The 14,531-nt window shown below is 33.5% G+C and overlaps 1 protein-coding gene across 1 annotated transcript in view; it reads left to right on the forward strand.

Annotated features, from left to right (window-relative positions):
* Positions 1-14,531, forward strand: part of ANKRD7 (ankyrin repeat domain 7) — a 137,230-nt gene that overhangs the window by 2,076 nt on the left and 120,623 nt on the right. The window contains 6 exon segments of the mRNA XM_035254214.3: positions 8,108-8,222; positions 8,408-8,581; positions 9,438-9,544; positions 10,191-10,281; positions 10,283-10,328; positions 13,292-13,376. Of these exon segments, the coding sequence (XP_035110105.1) occupies positions 8,108-8,222; positions 8,408-8,581; positions 9,438-9,544; positions 10,191-10,281; positions 10,283-10,328; positions 13,292-13,376 (618 nt within the window).

Here is a 14,531-nt window from a genome sequence, read left to right on the forward strand (position 1 = left end):
GATGTACTTTGTATCTTTTAAGTTGTTTTGTTTACCTCTTCTAACATGTATGATTTATAAAAGAATGTGTTTACCTATGTTTTATTCGCTGATATATCTTCATCACCTAGAACCCTGCTTAACCATAGTGAGTGCTTAATATCTTTACAATAAGTGAATGAAAGGATGAATACATACATACATACACATATAAATGGGATAATTTAAAGGTACTATTCAGCAATAAAAGCAATGAATTATGGATGTATGCAAAAATATGGATGAATCTCAAAAGTGTCATGCTAACTGAAAGAAACCAGGCACAAATGACTACATTTACATGAAATTATAGAAAAGGTAAAGGCATAGTAGCATACAGGAAACAACAAAGCAAACTACAGTCCAATATTCCTGATGAATGTAAGAAACAAAAATCAGCAAAATACTAGCAAACCAAATCCAGTGGTATATCAAACAGCTAATTCAACACAATCAAGAGGGTTTTATTTCAGGTATACAAGGATGGTTCAACATATGCAAATCAACAAATGTGATTCATTACATAGAATTAAAAACAAAAACCAGATGATCATCTCAAAAGTTACAGAAAAAGCATTTGATAAAATTCAACATCCTTTCGTTGTAAAAACCCTCAACAAACTAGGCATCAAAGGAACATAACTCAAAATAATAAGGGCCATCTATAACAAACACACAACCAACATCATTCTGAATGTGGAAAAGTTGAAAGCATTCCTCCTAATAACTGGAATAAGACAAAGATATCTACTCTCTGCTCTCACAATTCCTATCCAGCATAGTACTGGAAGTCCTAGCCAGAAAAATAAGGCAAGAGAAAGAAATAAAAAGCATCCAAATTGAAACAGACGATGTGAAATTATCTCTATCACATGGATATTAAGGTGGAAATAATAGATACTAGGAACTCCAAATGGGGGAAGGGTGGGATGGGCATGAGAGTTGAAAACTGCCTATGAAATACTATGTTCACTGTTTGGGTAATGAATTCAGCAGAAAGTCAACATTATGCAAGAAACCCATGTAACAAATCTGCATATGTGCACCCCAAATCTAAAAAAAAATAAGGTGACATGATGCAAATTACTAGTTACCAGTGGTTCAGATATGGGGGATGGGAAAGAATTGACTATTAACCATAAATTGACTGGTCAAAATTCATAAAATTGTATAATTTTATTATAAATTATTCCTCAATAAAGGTGAATGAAAAAAATCTCATAGTATATTTCTGTTCGAACGTGTGTGTCTGTGTGTGTAGAGAGAGAGATTGAAAATGAGAAAGATAAAATCTTAAAGGACATATACTTAAATCACTGTTTCTTACAGACATGAAATGTGGGCAGAGGAAAGTGGATAGAGTGAGATGGTTATTGAGAACTATTTGTTTTGTTTGAATTTTTAATAAGGTAAATCACAGTGTTTTATCAAATGTTTCATAGACTCATTTTGGAAACATTTCGCTGAAGGTCTCTGAGGTCTCATGAAAGTGTATGTGCATATTAATAGCCTAATAGAAAAATAGATATGTTTTCTAGTAAGAACAATAATACTGAAAGTTGGAATTTCTGGTCAAGAAAAAGGACAGGGGAACTAGCATAAGAAGACCGCCTTGTCATGTATGTACCTATGCAACAATCCTGCATGTTCTTCACATGTACCCCAGAACCTAAAGTGCAACAAAATATATATTTAAAAAAAATTAAGATTACTATCCATTAATGATGTCTAAGAAATACTATGACAGTTTATATATGAACATGAAAAAACAAATGTGAAGAAAAAACATAAAAAGTAATCAAATAAAAATGAAAATATATGTAGTAAAAAAATGCAAATAAAGTCGTGTGTTAACAGCCCCAGAAAATACACAGCCTGAGAGAAATAAATGTTTTTCCTGATCTTGGTCCCATAGATTAAGGCCTTACTCAATGAAATGGAAATACTTAATAAAGTTCAATTTTGTAAAAAAATAAAAATAAAATACAATCACACACACACACACTCACACACTACTCTTACGGAAAGAAAGTAAATAGATTCGCAATAGGTCCTCCAAAAATGTCTGCTGCATCCGCTGTATACCTCACTCTTCCACCAACTTGACTCTAAAGCCTTCAGTAACAAATCTCATAAATTTCATGGCCCATATTAAGCACTAAGAACTTAGGAAATCAGCTGCAAATTCAGTAAAATAAAATAGCCATGAAAGATTCCCCTTTCTAAGGAAGTATTAAACAATATAGCCCGGGGTCATTTGCACAAAATCTGAAAACAAGAACTAATCTAGGTTGCCCATGCACGAAGCACTAAAAGGTTCATCGTATTCACTCAAACTGTCAAGAGAATCTTGCAAAGAAGGATTTTACTTAGAATATTTGACATCCTTTTAAAGAAGTCATCTTAGTTTAAAAAAAATTTTTTTAAAGACATACAGAGTTAACATTTACATTCATTTTATTCTAAATTTTAGAGCTCACAATTGGAGCAAGCAGCAAAAAAAAGTTTTGTTGTGGCCACTTATTTATATGTTTACACATATAATGTAAATGCTTTGAGGCCAATATGAATGTTTTTCCACCTAATGTCAAAAACAAAAACAAAATGTTTCTATTTTTTGGAACAGTTGAATGCAAAAAGTATATTTACAGATATCTTAGAGAAACATTTTAAAATCAATATTCTATTTGTCAAAAAATCCTTAACTTTTGTCAATATATTATACTCCCAATTTAAGACTTTAGTTTATATTATTGCTCCCAAGTTTTATTGCAAACAGAGATGTAATTACATCAGCCTAAAGAAGAACATAATGGCTATTCCCATTTGCTTCCCTCTTCTTCAATTCCTCTACCCTTAGCACTGTACCTGTTATTGAAATGGAGGTTTTCCAGGAGAGTTTTTAATGTAGATATGTCCAGCCCATTGTTGGGTTTAAAGCACCTGTTAAAGCTTTAGCTATATGTCTTTTTTTTTTTTAATTGTACTTTAGATTCTGGGGTACATGTGCAAATCATGCAGGATTGTTGCATAGGTACACACATAGAAAGGTGGTTTACCACCTTCATCCCCCCCATCACCTGTATCTGGTATTTCTCTCCACATTATTTCTCTCCACTCTTCCCACTCCTTGCTGTTCTTCCCCTAGCCCCCCCAGCTGACAGCAGTGTGTGATGCTCCCCTCCGTGTGTCCATGTGTTCTCATTGTTCAACATCTGCCTATGAGTGAGAACATGTGGTGTTTGGTTTTCTGTTCTTGTGTCAGTTTGCTGAGAATGATAGTTTCCATATTCATCCATAGGACATGAACTCACCGTTTTTTATGGCTGCATAGTATTCCATGGTGTATATGTGCCACATTTTCTTTATCCAGTCTATCTTTGATGGACATTTGGGTTGGTTCCAAGTCTTTGCTATTGTAAACCATGCCACAGTGAACATATGTGTGCACGTGTCTTTAAAGTAGAATGATTTATAATCCTATGGGTATATACCCAGTAACAGGATTGCTGGGTCGAATGGCATTTCTGTTTCTAGATCCTTGAAGAATTGCCACACTGCCTTCCACAATAGTTGCACTAATTTACAATCCCACCAACATTGTAAAAGTGTTCCTATTTCTCCACCTCCTCTCCAGCATCTGTTGTCTCCAGATTTTTTTATGATCACCATTCTTCTAACTGGCTCGAGATGGTATCTCAATGTAGTTTTGATTTGCATTTCTCTAATGACCAGCGGTGATGAGCATTTTTTCATGTTTGTTGGCCTCATATATGTCTTCTTTTGAAAAGTATCTGTTCATGTCCTTTGCCCCCTTTTGAATGGGTTTGTTTGTTTGTTTTCTTGTAAATCTGTTTTAGTTCTTTGCAGATCTGGATATTAGCTATTTGTCAGATGGGTAGATTGCAAAAATTTTTTCCCATTCTGTTTGTTGCCAGTTCACTCTAGTGATTGTTTCGTTTGCTGTACAGAAGCTCTGGAGTTTAATTAGATCTTATTTGTCTAATTTGGCTTTTGTTGCCATTGCTTTTGGTGTTTTAGTCATGAAGTCCTTGCCTATGCCTGTGTCCTGAATGATTTTGCCTAGGTTTTCTTCTAGGGTTTTTATGGTGTTAGGTCTTATGTTTAAGTTTTTAATCTATCTGGAGTTAATTTTAGTGTACGGTGTCAGGAAGGGGTCCAGTTTCTGCTTTCTGGACATGGCTAGGCAGATTTCCCAACACCATTTATTGAACATGGAATCCTTTCCCCATTGCTTTTGTCAGGTTTGTCAAAGATCAGATAGTTGTAGATGTGTGGCATTTCCTCCAAGGCCTCTGTTCCATTCCATTGGTCTGTTTTGGTACCAGTAACATGCTGTTTTCATTACTGTAACCTTGTAGCATAGTTTGAAGTCAGGCAGCATGATGTCTCCAGCTTTGTTCTTTTTGGTTAGAATTGTCTTGGCTATGTGGGCTCTCTTTTGGTTCCATATGACATTTAAGGTGTTTTTTTCCAGTTCTGTGAAGACGGTTATAGGTAGCTTGATGGGGATAGTGTTGAATCTATAAATTACTTTGGGCAGTATGGCTATTTTCACAATATTGATTCTTCCTAACAATGAGCATGGAATGTTTTTCCATCTGTTTGTGTCCTCTCTAATTTCCTCGAGCAGTGGTTTGTAGCTCTCCTTCAAGAGATCCTTTACTTACTTTGTTAGTTGTATTCCTAGGTATTTTATTCTCTTTGTACCAATTGTGAATGGCAGTTTGTTCTTTATTTGGCTCTCTATTAGTCTGTTATTGATGTATAGGAATGCTTGTGATTTCTGCACATTGATTTTGTATCCTGAAACTTTGCTGAAGTTGCTTATTGGTTTAAGGAGATTTTTGAGCTGAGATGATGGGGTCTTCTAAATATACAATCATGTGGTCTGCTAAGAGACAATTTGACTTCCAATTTATTGACAGTATGACTTCAATAAATTGAATGCACTTTATTTATTTTTCTTGCCTGATTGCTCTGGCTAGAACTTCCAAAACTATATGAATAAGAGTGGTAAGAGAGAGCAACCTTGTCTAGTGCCAGACTTCAAAGGGAATGCTTCCAGTTTTTGCCCATTCAGTATGATATTGGCTGTTGGTTTGTCATAAATAGCTTTTATTATTTTGAGATGCATTCCATTGATATCTAGTTTATTGAGAGTGTTTAGCATAAAGGGCTGTTGAATTTTGTCAAAGGTCTTCTCTGCATCTATTGAGATAATCATGTGTTTTTTGTTTTTGGTTCTGTTTATATGGTGGATTACATTTATAGACTTGCGTATGTTGAACCAGCCTTGCATCCCTGGGATGAAGCCTACTTGATCATGGTGGATAAGCTTTTTGATGTGTTTTTTGTTTTTGGTTCTGTTTATATGGTGGATTACATTTATAGACTTGCGTATGTTGAACCAGCCTTGCATCCCTGGGATGAAGCCTACTTGATCATGGTGGATAAGCTTTTTGATGTGCTGTTGCAATCGGCTTGCCAGTATTTTATTGAAGATTTTTGCAATTGTGTTCATCATGGATATTGGCCTGAAGTTTTCTTTTCTTGTTGAGTCTCTGCCGGGTTTTGGTATCAGGATGATGTTGGTCTAATAAAATGATTTGGGAAGGATTCCCTCTTTCTGGATTGTTTGGAATAGTTGCAGAAGGAGTGGTACCAGCTCCTCTTTGTATGTCTGGTAGAATTCAACTGTGAACCCATCTGGACCTGGGCTTTTTTTGGTTGGTAGGCTATTCATTGCTGCCTCAACTTCAGCCTTTGTTACTGGCCTATTTAGGGTTTTGACATCTTCCTGGTTTAGGCTTGGGAGAGTGCAAGTGTCCGGGAATTCATCCATTTCTTCCAGGTTTACTGGTTTATGTGGATAGAGTTGTTTGTAGTAATCTCTGATGGTTGTTTGTATTTCTGTGAAATCGGTGGTGATATCCCCTTTATCATTTTTTACTGCATCTATTTTATTCTTCTTTCTTTTCTTTTTTATTAATCTGGCTAGTGGTCTGTCTATTTTGTTGATCTTTTTAAAAAGGCACCTCCTGGATTTATTAATTTTTGGAAGGGTTTTTTGTGTCTCTATCTCCTTCAGTTCTGCTTTGATCTTAATTATTTCTTGTCTTCTGCTAGCTTTCGAGTTTTTTTTTATCTTGCTCCTCCAGCTCTTTCAATTTTGATGATTGGATATCAATTTTAGATCTTTCATTGCTTCTCATGTAGTCAAAAGATAAAACTGGAGTTGGAGGGAGAAGCAGATCTAAAAATTGGATGGAAACCACTGAAGTTCCTTGGAACTAAATTCTCAAGATGTATTTAATGACAGATGAAGGAGAAACATGAAAATCTTTGCCAGGATTTGCCACCTACTGCAAGGAGTTATCTTTGGTGGCCTTAAAACTGTTTAGCCCTGTGTTGTGTTTGGACTGAGGGCTCTAAAAACACTATTACATAAGGAATTTCATCCTGAAGCCAAATTATGGATGTGAACAAAAAGGTTAATCAGTGCTTCATTGTATCAGGATTACTGAGAAATTAGTCATAGAAATTTGCTTGGTAAGGACGGAATGACAGTAAAGAAGGTGGATAGTTTTGAGGGAAACTCAATTTAGACCATGGTGTTTAATGAATTATTTTTGTCCTATAATAAAGTACTTCTTTGTTAGTTCCTTAAATTCAGATTGTCTTTTCCAATCTGAATTTAATTAATTATGATTTATGGATAACTTTCATTTTATTGTGACCATGCTCTTCCTGATTGTGCTCTCTCTTCAGCTAAACAATAATATAATTGGATAGAATTTTGCTTTTTATATCATAGTTATATTACAGTCTTGCCTTCCATAGTTACATTCAGGTAAACTTAATTAGAAATTTAGCTTTCCCCAATTTTTTTGAATTATTTTTATATTTTGTTGGTTTATTGCCAGAGATGATAAGCTTTTTTTTAATGGGTCTTATTAGTGTATCTTTTTGAAAGTTACCTTATTTTTAATTAGTTATTTTTGAGGGTCACCTTTTTGCAATGCCTGTGTGTCAATACCGGGTCTATTTAAGGTATGCATAGAGTACTTTGGGGGGCTAAAGTGAAACAAGGAAAATATATTTTTTTGTTTGGAACATGGGTTATTTATATATGACCTTTGTATTATAAAATTATCTAAAAACAAGGCTATCATGATATCACCTTAGAAATAGATAAAAGTTTATTAAGGGCCAGTCCAGGCTAAAAACTGCAAAATTTAAATGGATCTAATTAGTCTTCTGTCACACATCATTACTATATATCTGGTTTTTGGCAGGCTACCTAGAATAGGGTTCTCTGAGAAGTAGAAATTAGGGTAATAACTTAAATTAGGGTTAAGATCTACAACTTAGAGAATGCTTAGACATTCACCTTTTATTTCTCAGATACAAATGCCAACTTTAATCACCAAGTAAAGGCAAACACACAATTACGGATAGCATTGGACAACTTGCACAGCCCTGAAATTTCAATAAAAATTTCATTTTTAAAAATATCTATTTTTCAACTCATTATAGTTAAGTTTTGATTAAGTTATTAGTCATTGATGAAGTTATATTCTTTTCTCCAGTTACCTATTAGATGTATCTCAGATTTTAAATATAATTTCTAAATTTTATTGTGATACCTAACTTTATTATCTTTTCCAAGGCCCAGACACCATTTTGGCATTTTTTAAAAAATCGATTTTTCAACTCATTAAGTTTTCTCTGAAGTGAAATCAGTTAAATATTTGATCTTCAACACACTTGCACAGCCCTGAAAGTTCAATAAAAAGAATATTTTTTAAAATATCTATTTTTCAACTCATTACAGTTAAGTTTTCCTTGAAGTGAAATCAGTTAAATATTTGATCTTCAACGCACTTGCACAGTCTTGAAAGTTCAATAAAAAGTAAGTGTAATTAATGTAAATTTGTTTAAATAGAAATATGTGCGTGAAGCAAATACCTTACCAATGTACAATCTGATCTGTTTTTGGGTGAAATAAGTTAACTTCTCAAATAAAGACTTATCTCTAACTTTGTGTTTTGTGTTATTGACATAGAACACCTTTGCACTTGGCCTGTGCTAATGGACATACAAATGTTGTACTTTTCCTAATTGAGCAGAAATGCAAAATAAATGTCCAAGATAGTGAAAACAAATCTCCATTGATTGTGGTATGTAACAATTTTTCTTTTCAATTGGAATGTGTTTGAGTTCTCCTAGTTTTGTTGATTTTCATATCTTAAAACATAGTATTAAACTCATTTATCATAGTATTAAATAGTATTATACTATTAAATCAATTTATCATATACCAAATAGTAAATTGGTTACTCATCTACTCTTTTTGCATTAACAGGCAGTACAGTGTCAAAAGGAGGATTGTGCTAACATTCTTCTAAACTGTGGTGCAGACCCAAATCTTATGGATTTTTGTTATAATACTGCTCTTCACTATGCTGTTTATGGTCAAAGTTTCTCATTAGTTGAAAAACTGCTTGAACACAAAGCTGATCTGGAAGCTAAAAACGAGGTGATTTTCTATTAAAGAAAAAATCCTATATTTAGAAAGCAGTGAATTATCTGGAGTATTTCAGATAATTCATCAATGTTGAAAGACATATTACATAAAAAATGAGTTTTCCAAACTGAAAATTGGGGAGAAAGAGAAGAGATTATAAAAAACTGATAAAAGCTTTCTTCTCTTAAAGTCTGTCTGTATTTTATTGCAGATTGTAATTCTGACCTACAAAGTAAGACTATATTTAACAACTATAATTGTTTAAAGGGTCATAACAAATGAGGAATATTTAATTCTCTTATAACTGGGTATTGATAAAAATCATAAAACCCACCTTTTTTCTATTTTGTTAATATACTCATTAATAATAATGGTTGAATTAACATCACATAATATTAAAATTAATCTGAGTCTTCTATTGAGGCATTATGCATACCCGATGAATTTTTTAAGAAAGCATAATGATACTTTAGTTTACTGATATCTTGTCTACACGACAGCCAAAATAAATGCCAGCCTTGGAGGTTTAAATGAAACTCAATGGAAATCTGAACATACAACATTATGAAATGTGAATTGATGGTATGCAATAATTACATTAAATGCTAAGTGCTCATCACTTCCTTATTCTAGGCTGCTCTTGCCTACAATTTGAATTAAGCCTAAAATGGAAACTTTAATTTTTTTGGCTCAACACTGATTTGTTTTCTTGGTCTTTGAAATCATATTTTATTATGTGTTAAAATCTTTTAAGAGTTAAAGTGTACATTCAGAAGTTCTCATGCACAAATATTTTAAGTTGAACTTAAATCTAAAAAACATGAAAATTTGGTACAATATTTTAATCATTTTGAAATAATTTTTTCAGGATGGGTATACTCCACTATTACTTGCTGTTATTAAAAGTAATCCAAAAATGCTAAAATTTCTTCTGGACAAAGGGGCTGATGTGAATGCTGCATATAACTATCAAAGGTATAATTAATAAAGTTAAATAAAATAGCACATAACTATACCTACCTAATAGGATTATATGCATATGTGTGTATGTGTATGTGTGTGTCTGTGTATGTGTTTGTGTGTGTGTACACAAAACAAATATATATATATTTGGAAAATATAGAACTATAAGAACCATAAGATGTATGCTCACATGCTTTTGGACAAATTACCTTAGCTCTCAGGATTTGTTTTTCCCTTTATAAAATCAAATAGTTGGACCTGGTTGATTGGTTGTTATTATTATTCATTTATCATTTATTATTAGAATTTAACATTAGATTCTTACATAGAAGACCAACTGTTGTAGTTATGTGGGGTCAGGGGACCTAAAATCCCAGACACACTCCTTCATGGAATTTTGAGACATGTTTTTTAAAACACTGGGCTACCAGGGAGAAGAGATTGAAAAGGATTGAGCCAGCTGCTTCCTAGGTGCCATTCATGTTTAGACCCCATTATATGATCTGTGGTTGGCATACTTTTTTGAGCAGATCTGCTGTACTTTTTACATTCTTGCCTTGACTCCTTCTGATAGAGGTCCTACATTTGAGTGTTAAACTGAGAAGACTGACTTGTGTAAGATCTTTAAATGGGCATTCATTTCTATCTCTTGCTCCAGAACAGCTCTTATTATTGCTGTCAGTGGTGAACTAAGATGTCTACAAAGAAGTCTTCTTCAGCAAGGTGTGGAATTATCTTGTGAAGATGTGTATGGATTCACAGCTGAGGAATATGCTTCTCTCCATGGTTTTACTGTGTAAGTGATACTGCATGTCTTTTAACAATTGTGTGGGGTTTGAGTATAAGGGTCAAAGCCTAAGCCCCAAGGTGCAAGGATGGAATAGGCTCAGATATAGGGGTAATTACATACAAATCTGTATAGGGATTTTTGATTTTCTCTGTTTGTGGGTTCAGTCAACATAAGGGCTACAGATGCACGGAGTATACAAATAAACTACCAGAGGCAGGAGCATTGGAAGTGTGCCAGGACAGGGATTTAAGCACTTATAATATAGCCATTAATAAAACATATAGGCGATAGAGTTGGAAAAAGATGATTCATTCACACATATCCTTTCATTGTCTTTAGATATTATTAAGGTATGGATTTTATTCATGTTTTTAATATTATTGTTAACATTTCATTAGCTAGCTTTAGTTTGGTAAGTGTTCAGAATTCTTAAGTGCACTCTATTTACATCCAGGGGAAAAACCATTTTCATGTATAAATATGAAGTTCTGATTTTTAATAGTTAATGAGAAAATCAAATATAATGTTCAGAAATTTAATATATAGTGAATGAATTTAACTTATAATTTATAGCTAATAATTTATAGCTTAATGAATTTAACTAACATACAAGATATTTTCTCTATAATTTTAAGAGCAATTAAAAATTATGAGTAGGTATTTTTTTCAGTTTTTGTTATTCTACTTCTTTATTCACATTTTAGAAATACTTTTTATTCATAAATTCCATATGAAAAGCATAGGTGAGAAGGAAGAAAAATAATCACATATACATACGGATGTTTAGTCTTAAGTTTAGACACAAAAGAATTTTTATTAAATGTATGAATCATAATTGAATAATGTTTTCATCTTTGTAATATGGAATGTGTGTACTTTGTTTTAAGCAGGCCATGTGCATAAAAACTTAAATGAACATGTAAATTATTGGTGAATATCCAAACTATAAAAGGATTCTTCACACTGTAAAATGGATCCCTTCTGTTTCTTTCATGTATGGATTTTTTCCCGTTACTTAAAAAGCTTAGGTATATGAAACTAGGAGACACATGTATCTGTTTAGTAATGTATCTATTGGTCAAAAACAGTACTTGTATATTTAAGATAACTTATTTACATCTATGTAAGAAAATTTTATGAAGGCATTATTCGATAGTTTGATGAGAAGAAAATCTTACAATCTTTCTTTATTTCCCCCAAATGGCTTTAAGAACAGAAAATTCTTTTTGTAAATGGCTCCATCATTAATTTTAAAATAAAACATATTGACCACAAAGCTTTTGTCCTCTTAATATATTCATGTTTTCAATGTTAAAAATTCTAAGATAATTAAATTTTTTTCTTTTTTTTCAAAGAGGTGAAAGGGAAGAGAAGCAACTTCCTAATGACTAAGCAATTACTTCTAGGTTGTGGAAATGATCAATATTTAATAAAAACTGCAAGTGACTCTTTAAAATTACAATCTCATTCTCTTTGTCCTTTTGCAGTATTTGTTCTTTTGCAATAGGAACTAAGCTTTCTGACATTGTGACTTTTGTTGCTCAAGTAGCTGTTGCTTATCTAACATACTTAAGCATGTATTGCTTTGTAGCATCGTTTGTTGGCTCTCTATGTCAAATCTACATAGATTCTATGGCTTAGTAAAGTGGAAGCATAGGCAATATTTCTTAAATAGTTTTTAAAAATTAGTAAAATACTTCCAAATGAAGGAATTATATTTTAAATTTTTATTTTATGATTAGCCTTAACCCATATATTTCTTATTTCTTTCATTAAAATTCAGAGCCATTCAGAGCCATATGGCTCTTTTTTATCATGGAGAAAAGATGTATTCACCACTGGATATGTTTCAGAATCTGACTGAGTTAATTGTCTTCACTTTGTTAATTTACTGTTAAATCCAAGTGCTGTGAGCTTTCTTTCCCTCTAAAATTTACTCGTGACAGCCCATACCTAAGCACCTGAGAATGTGGCCATTTTTGGAGATAGAGCCTTTAAATGGGTGTTTAAGTTAAAGTGAGGCCATTAGGTTGGGCCCTAACTTAATATCCAACCTGAGTCCTTATAAACAGGGAAGGTTAGACCATGCAGAGAGACACCAGGGTGCTTGTGCTCAGTGGATGACTTATATGAAAAGGCCAATCATCTCAAGGGCAGTCACCTAAAGCAGGGGTCTCTAACCCCTGGACCATTGACCAGATTTGGTCCTAGGCCTGTTAGGAACTGGGCAGCACAACAGGAGGTGAGCCGCAGGCCAGCAAGCATTATCGCCTGAGCTCTGCCTCCTGTCAGATCAGCCAGAGGCATTGGGTTCTCATAGTAGCGTGAACCCTCTTGTGAACCACTTTGTAAGGGATCTAGTTTGTGGGCTCCTTATGAGAATCTAATGCTTGATGATCTCAGGTGGAACAGTTTCATCCTGAAACACCCCTGTCCCCCGACTTGTGTGGAAAAATTCTCTTCCACAAAGTCAGTTTCTGGTGCCAAAAAGGTTGGGGATCACTAATCTAAAGAACAGTTATCTAAAAGGTAAGAAAATACCTGGAAGAGATTCTATTGAGGACTTCAGAGAAAGCCTACCCCACTGGCATCTCAGTAAACTTGCAGCCAACAGAACCATGAGAAAATTAGTTTTTATTTAAGCCGCCCCATTAGTAATGTTTTGTTACGGCAGCAGTAGCAAATGAGTAGACCAAGTATAAATTAAAGCCATTTTTACTAACTTGCTAGTGGCTTTTAAAAAAATCATGTTTGTGATAGCAGGAAGAAAAGAAGTGCCAGAGAAAGGGAGTACATGAAATAAAAGTGGTGTCTGCTGATAGAGTTGGCTTGAGAGCAAGCTTGTCCTCAAGTGTGTTATATTCTTGGGATGACATTGGTTGGTGTCTAAGGTTTTGGTTTAATATTTATATGTTATGAATTACATTTCTATGCATGCTGGCATTCACGTAATTTATCTTTATGGATAGATACCCACAATCAATGGCAAATTATGGAAAGAAGAAAAATGTTAATAGATACCTTATTCTTGGTACGACATGTGACTAAAGGAAGGTAAGAAGATTGCTAACTGGGTGAGTGCTTTTTCTTGTTGATTTTTATTTGTTTAAAAAAGGAAATAACTTTAAGTAATATTTAGTTTTAAAATAGAAATTTTGTATTTTGAAATGTCAAATATTGTTAAGAGCTATTCTTAAAATATTCTGATACTATGTTGGCAGAAAATGTAAAGATGTAATGTAAAAATATGCTTAATGATTAAGATCTTTTTGTATCCATAGTCTCATGTCTAGCTATAAAACACAGAATTTTTGCACATATATAGATATTTTAATAGATAAAAAACTATCATAAATAATTTTATTGTAAAAATATTTTAAATAAGCACTGTTGATAATAGTATGATATATATCAAATATTATATAAAATTTAAAAGAAAGTAACAATATTTGTAAAGAATAGAATTTACCATGCATCGACTAAAATAAAATTTTGGTGTTCATTTTCAAGAATATATACAGTTTTTTAGCTGTAAAACAGAGCTTTTATTGACAAGTATGTTTTATACTGACTTATTTTGTTGGATGAGAGAGAAAAATTTTAGAACTCCCCTCTGTATTCACTAGCAATCACAATCCTGCACTACAGGTCACCTGCAGTGTAAAAATGCAAGAAAATAAAAAGAACATAGAAGAAAGTGTGGAGGCAACAGGAAATTATATACATTCACAATTATTCAAGATCTCTCCATTCCCCCATCCCTGCAAATCTATAGTTATAATGCTTACAACAATGTTTTGTCCTATCAATTCCAGGTGAATAAACTTAAGGAAGAATTTCTCTGAATTACTCTTTTTTTTTTTTTTTTTTTTTTTTTGAGACGGATTCTCACTCTGTCACCCAGGCCGGAGTGCAGTTGCACAATCTCAGCTCACTGCAATCTCAGCCTCCTGGGTTCAAGCAATTCTCCTGCCTCAGCCTCCTGAGTAGTTGGAATTACAGGCATCCACCACCATGCCTGGCTAATTTTTGTATTTTTAGTAGAGATGGGGTTTTGTCTTGTTGGCCAGGCTGATCTCAAACTCCTGATCTCAGGTGATCCACCAGGCTTGGCCTCCCAAAGTGCTGGGATTACAGGCATAAGCCACTGTGCCTAACGCTCTGAATTACTCTTAATGTACACGCTTATTTTCTCTTTTCCTATACCTC

This window comes from Callithrix jacchus, chromosome 11 (assembly GCF_049354715.1).
Source record: "Callithrix jacchus isolate 240 chromosome 11, calJac240_pri, whole genome shotgun sequence".
NCBI classification, from domain to species: Eukaryota; Metazoa; Chordata; class Mammalia; order Primates; family Cebidae; genus Callithrix; species Callithrix jacchus.